At 49.0% G+C, this 8,609-nt stretch overlaps 1 protein-coding gene across 1 annotated transcript; it reads left to right on the top strand.

Moving 5' to 3' along the window:
- Positions 1-1,963: 1,963 nt before the first annotated feature.
- On the top strand, positions 1,964-3,729 carry TMEM74 (transmembrane protein 74; the record flags this gene model as incomplete). Its single annotated transcript, XM_080611067.1, has 1 exon — positions 1,964-3,729. The coding sequence occupies exon 1, from the start codon at positions 2,767-2,769 to the stop codon at positions 3,727-3,729; it is 963 nt and encodes a 320-aa protein (XP_080467193.1). The 5' UTR covers positions 1,964-2,766.
- Positions 3,730-8,609: the final 4,880 nt, after the last annotated feature.

Below are 8,609 nucleotides of genomic sequence, written 5' to 3'. Positions count from 1 at the left end.
AGACCTTAAGAGAGTGTTTCTGCCTTCACTTTTTCTTTAAAGTATTTGAACAATTTACCAATAGGTTTTTTTCTTTTTTTCTTTATTTTTTTTCACTTTCATTAGGTGTTTGGGCTTTTTTTCTCTTTTATATTTATTTCAAAGAGGGCATTGTTACAAAAAGCTCCAAGGACGTCCTGTGCTGTTTTCCCCACTCCATAATTTGCTCCTTACAATTTTTCTTCAAAGACTGAATAATACACTATTCAATGCATTGAAACTGCACTCTGCTAATGGAAACACTGCCTGGAGCTGCTTTGAAATGGCAGTCCAAACCAGTCCACAGCACCAAGCAATATGTGCGATGGGCACCAGGAGTCCCTTGGTATTGCTGTGCCCTGGCAAGTAATTTTGGCATTCGTGGGAGTTATTGGCACAAAGATTTGAATCTTCTGTACTGGGTCTTCTGGGCGTCAGCAAGACTTGCCTTCAAACCTTCAGTTTGTTTGCATAATGCAGTGTTTCAGAGCTGGCAGAGTCCTTACAGAGGATCACCTTGTACTCCGGTGTCAAGTGACCTCCTACAGACAGTCTGTCCTTCTGCCTTATTTGGTTCATCCCCAGTTTGCTTTCCCTCCTGTGACCCTGCTTTCCTGCCCCATACCTATGGGCAGGTGCTGCCCACTTCTGCTTCCCACGAGCATTCTCATTTCAGCTCCACTCCAAGGGTCCCTCCCTGCTCTTTTGTCTCTCCAAAGCCTGGTCTTTCCTCAACAGCACGGTATCCACCTATAATAAATCTTCAGTTCCTCCACAGTTTATTTTCACATTCTAGTTTATCTCTTCAGAGAAAGCACTAGCAAGAAAAGTCAGTGGCGGTTTACACAAGCTGGTCATTCATTTTATTATGTATTTTTGGCAACAGCCTTTAAGTCATTTATGCCTGCCACAGAAAGCGTGTGGAGAATCTGCTAACACAAAGTGAGCTCCTCAAATTTTCGTGTGAGTCTTGCTCAGAGAAGCTCCTCTCCAAACCCGTGCCAGGAGTGTAGGGCTCAGAAGGAACTGGCATTGGAACAGGCTTCCCAAGGAAGTGGTGGAATCACCATCCCTGGAAGTGTTCAACAACTATATAGACGAGGCCCTTAGTGACATGGATTAGTGGTGGACTTGGCAGTGCTGGGGCAATGCTTGGATTTGATGATCTTAAAGGTCTTTTCCAGCCTAGCTGATTCTATGATTCTGTGGTGCCTGCCCAGTGAGGTTTGAACCCAGCACCCACACACAGGAGGCAGCGGCTGGATCACTCCAGGTCCCCGCCGGGAGGCGCCCGCGGGGCGGCGGCGCGGGCGGGCGCGGCTCCCGGGGCTGCCGCAGCGGCTCGGCTGCCCGCCGCATGTGCCTACAACTCCCGGCGTGCCGCAGCAACCGCCCGCCCGCGGCACAGCCCGCCCGCCGCCCTCCTCGCCTCGCCTCGCCACTGCCCGCCTCGGCTCGGCTCGCCTCGGCTCAGCGCCGCACTGCACTGTCCGCCTCTGCTCGGCCCGGCCCGACCCGGAGCCGTCCGGCTGCGCCCGGGGACGCTGTCCGCGGTGCAGGTGTTAGGTAGGTGTGCAGGAGGCAGCGCGGCGGGCGGGCCGGGCAGATGAGAGCCCTGCGGGAGAAGGCGGCGGCGTGCTCCTGCTTGCCGGGCTTGCGTGTGTTTCTGTGAGTGCCTGCGCGCCTGTAACCCCCATCACTCGGGTCACACAGTTGCGTGCGGATCCAGCTGCTCCTGGCGCCGGCAGGGACCGCATTTGCTTGCGCGGTCGGTTCCCGCTGAGGTCCCGGGAAGAGCGTGAGTGAGCAGCGGTTGTAACCGGTCGCGGATACGCGATAGGCGCACATGTGTTTTCTACGCATGCAACACTTTTATTGGGCTGCAGGCTTCTGGTGACACCGGGCATCGTCCTCAAGGGGCGATGGGGCGCGGAAGAAGGGGGTAATAACGAATTAATTGCAGATGAGGAGTAATATCCGGCTTTGAGTCATCAGTCTTTGAGGCATAATTTCATTCCAAAAGCTCTTAATCGAACGGGAGATCTGCTATAGGAAAGCGCAGCTTTTCCCATAGGATTATCAGATTTCCACTGGAGAATACAGATCCTGGATTACTGAGCTACATGGGATTTACGTGTTTTTTTTCTAATTAATCTGTGAATCTGAGTTTTAAAATCTTTATTTGGAAAGGGGTGGGGGAGTTAACTGGCTTTTGAGAGAGCAGACATCTCGTTTCGCTGACATTTTACGCAGTTATTCCAGTTATCCTGCACTATGTAGATGACTTACTGCCTTAATTGGATCTTGGTGTCAAAGGTTGATTAGACTCCCTAATAGATTTTGGATCTGCAAGAGGATTGCAGTTTTAAATGCATGGTTAAAACAATCGTGTTTGCCGTCTCCCCTCGAACAGTTGAGAGGAAGACTGATGTTTCACGTTTGCATTATCCTTATCTTTGGTTTATTAATGTATCATTATGAGGTTGTCAGGTTTGGTTTTGCTGTTGTTTTTTTTTTTTTCCTCTCTGCTATTTCATTTGCAGACCGAAAAGAAATGAATGTCAGAGAGGATTTATGTAGTCATTTAACAGCTGACACAAGCCATGTCCCTAACAAAACAGTGGTGAAAGAGTAGAAGATTTCTGGGATACAGCAGCTCCAGTACCGTGAAGCCACTTCCGTGGGTCAGGGACATCGTCTGCTGAAGGATGCGGTAGCCCAGGAGTCAGGGCTTGCGGGACAAGGTTGATGGCTTGCATGGAGCTTCTTTACCTGGCTGAGGAGAGCAGGCAGGCACCCCTGGGCATCGCTATGGACTGGAGGCTGTCCTCCCCTCCCTGCGAGCAGCAGCAGCAGCAGCAGTATGAGGGGGGTGAAGTGGACCCCAGAGCAGCCACTGCAGTGGCAGCCCTGCACTGTGAAAGGCATTGCAAGCCCCTGCAGAGGGGCCCTGTGGCTGAGCCCCCCTTGGCACCCCAGCTGTCTCCCCCAGGCACCTCACCTTGGGAGCACCCAGCACCCTCTGGCGCCTCCCAGCCCGGCCACCCGCCTGAGCACCTGACCAGGAATGAGGATGGAGGGAAGAAGAAAGCCTGCTGCTGTGCCCAGGAACTCGAGACGTCATTCACCTATGTGGATGAAAACGTAAACCTGGAGCATGCAAGTGCCCCCAGTCCTCCAGGCAGCCGCTGCCAGGATGGCCCTCTGCAGCAGCATTCCTGCAGGGAGCTGCCACCTGAGTGGGTGCATGATTCTCCTTCCCTGGTCTCCGAGGAGGAGGACCCTGCCTCAGAGGTGGCAGCCGGGAAGTCTGTGGACTATGGGTTCATCAGTGCCATTTTGTTCCTGGTTAGTGGCATTTTGCTGGTGATCATTTCCTATGTGGTACCCAGAGATGTGACTGTGGATCCCAACACTGTGGCTGCCCGGGAGATGGAGAGGCTGGAGAATGAGAGTGCTAGGATTGGGGCTCACTTGGACCGCTGTGTTATCGCTGGGCTGTGTCTTTTAACCCTGGGGGGCGTGGTGCTGTCCAGCTTGCTGATGATGTCCATGTGGAAAGGGGAGATGTACCGGAGGAGCAGGTTTGCAACCTCCAAGGACTCTGCGAAGCTCTATGGGTCTTTCAATTTCAGAATGAAGTCTGGTGCAAACGATAACATGCTCGAGCTGTCGTTAGTTGAGGAAGATGTGCTTGCCATAGATAATTAGTGTGGTCACGATTTTTAAGGCAGCATTTCTACAGGAAAATATGTTTCATTAAAGAAGACAGATGCGGCTAAAGATAGCTGGTGATGCAGTTTATTTGTCTGATAAAAATGGGGGGTTTTAAGCTCTATAATGAATGTTTGAAGCATATGAGTGCTTGTAAAGGGAAACATGCCAGAGAAATTGCAACTGATATAAAATAATGAAAACCACTGAATAAAAAGAGATTTGTGATAGGTAGGTTCCTCAGATACTCGTTTATCCTAATATGAAACATTCCATTGGTGTGTTGCCTATATAATTTTCTTATTACTCCAGTATAGAACAAGAATGACCTTAACACTTTGGAAGCTGTTAATCATTTCAGCCTGCAGGACTGTGAATAGTCTACTTGGTAGACTGTTAAGAAGCAGGACCAATATTCAAATACCAGGGCTAATATTTAATTGAGAAATGCTTTTTTATCCTTTAATTTTAAGCTGAGCCCTTCTGTTGCATGAGAGCTAAGGGAAAAAAAGAACACCACTTGGTCATGACTTGCTACAAACCTCCCATATTTTCAAACAATGGTACAATTAGGGATGATTATTTAAAATATAAAATAAGAGGCAAAGGGCAGGGAACCATATGGCTCGTGGTAGTGGTAGGAGACAAAAGGCTCTTTCAGCTGAGGTCAGTGGCTCCATTTCAGTTCAGATTAGGAATGATTGATAGTCATTAACTTCTGATAGCTATAGTGACCCATATAAAAGAAGTTTAGTTCCTGGTGGACAGATATCTTTGTATGAAAACTGCCATAACTTGAATTAACTGACCTCTTGTTTGGAGTCTCAAAAGGCCCAAAGTGAAAAAATGTGGGGATGCTGAGACTGAACACGCCTCCTTCAGCATGGATGCCAGAAGAAATTGAAGCTCAGCTGCAGGGCTGTGCTTATATGCGGACTGTCTGCATCTTACTAATCCTTTTGAAACTTCAGTTTTGTATCACCAGGCTGTCAGCCTTCTCATAACCAGCAAGGAAATGTCAGGAAGGAGCTTTCTGGGGCTCAGTCAATAAAAACCACTTCCATTTGTAAAAAAAAATCAGTTATTGGGAAATACAAAGGTTAAACATCAGGCAGTTTACTGGCTGACGTGGGACTCACTTAACATAGGTGTGATCGAGGGTATGTGTTGTTATTAATCACAGCTCTGTGGCACAGTAGCCAAAAACCTTTACCACTGATGCTATTCACTTTATTATCAGTTAGTTTCTGAGGAACATTAAGGGTGTGTTCTTGCAGTGCTGAGAAAACCAACGAAGGTTGATGTATATACCACTGTCAGTTCCTACTGAACAGTGGTTAGTGTATCTGTATGTCCTGTTAATATATATGTATGTGTCCCTGCCAAATCCAAACATGAGTGAAGAGCTCTGTCTGTACAGTCCCTGACTGCAGAGTCTTAGTAGAAACATGTGATTCACTGTCACAGCCTCGTCAGTTGTGGGCTAAGTCTCAAATATCAGGAATATTGAGTATTTTTAACATGATACTGGGATTTTTTTTCACACTGTGACATACCTGAGAAGAGTTCTCTTGGGGAAGGAGATCTCCTTTGTGTCCCCCTTTTCCCAGGAATATGTGGCAGCACAAGTTGTGAGCATAACAAGTGTCAGGTGGAAACGTGGGGTCCTCATGCAGAGAGACTGAAGGCTGTTTTGCCTCCTCATTCTCTCTTCCCTGGGTGTTTGTGTCAGGAGATATGTGCAGCACCGGAGTCTGGCACTCACTCAGTTCAGCCCCTCCTGCTTGCCAGCCACGGTTGTTGGCATGGGTGCCTTAGACCAAGGGTCCAAGGAGCAGTCCTGCTCCAGGCTTGTGCCTTTGGTCACTGTAAATAGCATGGTGTGGTACCCAGGCTTTAATGTTGGCCCTGCAAAAGAGATGCTGCTTCAGATGTTAGCTGCTCTAACTGCCGCTTTAGTTCAGTGTTATTTGGTAATTAAATGAGCAGTCTTAGTAGGTGGTGCTGCTGCCTCGTAGATGATTTTGCCAGTTTATGTCATGATGTGGAGTGTTTGCAGGCAGGAACTTCAGCAGTGGCCAGCACCTCCACTGTCGTCTTCGGAGAGCTTGTGTCCCTGTGGATGTGTCATCAGGAATTTAGGGTTGAATTTCTAGGGTAAATAAATGGAATAGCTTCCAGATGTAAGGAGAAGCCTTCAGCCTGTTGTGATAGGTGAGAGTGAGGAAGGAAGTAGCCTGAGAAGCAGGAGGAGGAAGGCTCTTTCTTAGCTGGCATTTGCCTGCTGGTGGGTAGGTACGTGGACATTGCCTGCGGGGCCTGACACACTGCTTGAGATGGGGTAGTGAGGACAGCACTGCCTCTTGTCCTGCCCCGAGGATGCAAGCAGCTGGCTGTGGCCTCCAGAGGCCCAAGGAAAGCCTTGCCAAGTGAGAGGGCAAATGGTACTGAGCTGGGGGCAGCAAGATGATGTGGGACAGGGGACGAGTGCTGTGGGGGATGAAAACCCTTTCACCAGCCTGGGTCCCTAATGGGAATCGCTGTTCTTACCTTCCTGACAGAAGCTCTAAATTGAGGCTGGTGGTTTTAAGAGCCATTATTTTTATTTTTTAATGATACACATGCATAAAATTGGAGTGCATTCTATTATTGCAGAAAGATGACAGCTAACACTGTAAGGATCACAGGTTTCTTGTAGGAACCATGGCATGCCTTAATGCTGATTATTAGCACTAGAAAAGGGAATGCTCTCCTGACTGTCAGTATGTTATTATCAAGTGAGAAGTTTTCTGACACTTTGTAAAATGCCTGTCACAGATCATGAGCCTGCAATACTTAAACGAACCCTCAAGTTTTCCCCAAGCATTCTGAGGAAATGTAAGTCAACCTAATAATCTAAATATACACTGCAGGAGTGTGAGGAGTAAGAAAATTTCAGTAACAGGACTAAGTTTATTTTGGTGTTCATGTGTGCTGTGGAAGAGGTGAAGGAAGGCAAAGTGCAGGAGTTTAGCAGATAAAAGTCTCAGGACATTTCTCTGATCACCCAGCAAGATACCTGTACACATTACAGGACTGTGTGGATTGGTGGTGCGATATAAAACCTCTGGACTCTCAGGTTCTCATGCTGCGTGATGCGACAGAGACCAAAACACTTGCTGTCTGGTGGCTGATGATGGAAAATGAATGTATTTGCCCGGTGGATGAGCCTTTGCATTGTTCACCTCACACGAGATGGTACCAAAGGCTGAGGCCAAGGGAAATTAATTGCCCTCTCATACACCATTGCAGTTTGATTTCCCCTGCTCAAAATTTAAGTGCTTTAAGAGTACAAGCGTGATTAAAATCGGATTGGGTGTTTTTCCTTGTCTCAGTTAAAGTTGTCACGTGGATCACTGGAGAGCTTTCTTCCGTGGGGATCTAACTCTTGGGGCATACCAGATGGGTTTTAGGTGAGCCCTGGAGTACCCCAGAACATAGCAGGATTTGTGCCCTCAGTCAGTTTATTTCTGTCAGTGAAGCGTGACAGTTTCCCATGTTCTACCTCATGACATATCTGTGTGCCAGGGCCTGCTTGCCGAAGGGGACCCAGGGGTCTGCATTAGGACTGGAGGTGCCATGCGCTGTGGTGATGGCTCCCCTGTGGCGAGGCACTGGTAGCCTGCAGCTGGCTCCCCGCTGCTCAAACGGCTCCCAGTGACCCATTTGCTCAGTTTCTGTCCCTTTAGATGTCTGAGGCCGAGGCTGCCATTTGGGAACTGCCTGGCACCATCTGGGGACTTGCACCCAAAAGGAGTGGCTTCACACAGTCCTGGCCCCACCAGGCTCCCTGGTCAGCCAGTCTTGCCTTCTCGCTGCCAGCCTCACACCAGCCCTGCAGCAGGAATGCCTGAGACTCTCTCCTAGGAAGCCACGCTGGGTTGTTGCTGGGTTTTATATGTTTACAGTTTTTTAATCTTTGTAATTCTTTTAAAAATCTGTCTGTAATGAATGTAAAGTTTACCGACTGGGAAAGCGACTGCTTTAATGTTGTAAAACTCCTTTTTGACCCACAACAGGGCAAAACGTCACAGTCCATCATGAGCTTTTCAATAGTGCGTTTTATGCCTTATTATGATAGCAACAGCGTTCTGTACAGATTGACAAATAAAAGTCTGTAAAGCTGAGTGCCGCTGCCATGCTCCTCTTTGTGCCTTGCTGAACATCCAGTTGCAGTGATTGGCTCTTCATCCCCATGCCTCGGGTGCCTTGTCCTCAGCTGCCGGGAGCTGTGGCATGGCAGGGCCAGATCCAGCTGCTTCGGCACACTGTGCTTGTCCCCAGCTCACCCAGTGGCCATGTCCCTGATGGCTGGTCCATCCAGTCAGAAACCACCAGACATCGCAGGCTTCCAAAGTGCTGTGCCAGTGTCCCACCTAACTCCAGGTAACAAAAAAGCAAAGAGGAAAGGAGAAAGGTGGGCCCAGCCAGGGCTGTGTGAGCAGGAAGCTGGACAGGCTGGAGAGTTGGGCAGGGAATAACTTGAAATATAACAAGGGAAAGTGTAGAGTCCTGCATCTGGGAGGAACAACCCCATGTACCAGTACAGGTTGGGGGTTGACCTGCTGGAAAGTAGTGAAGGGGAAAGGGACCTGGGGGTCCTAGTGGATGGCAGGATGACCATGAGCCAACACTGTGCCCTTGTGGCCAAGAAGGCCAATGGCATCCTGGGGTGTATTAGAAGGGGGGTGGTCAGTAGGTCGAGAGAGGTCCTCCTCCCCCTCTACTCTGCCTTGGTGAGGCCACATCTGGAATATTGTGTCCAGTTCTGGGCCCCTCAGTTCAAGAAGGACAGGGACCTGCTGGAGAGAGTCCAGCGCAGGGCAACTAAGATGATT

This window comes from Psittacula echo (genome assembly GCF_963264785.1).
Source record: "Psittacula echo genome assembly, chromosome: 2".
In the NCBI taxonomy this organism is placed as follows: Eukaryota; Metazoa; Chordata; class Aves; order Psittaciformes; family Psittacidae; genus Psittacula; species Psittacula echo.
The sequence above is the reverse complement of the archived record's forward strand: the minus strand, read 5'-3'. Positions and strand labels throughout refer to the sequence as shown.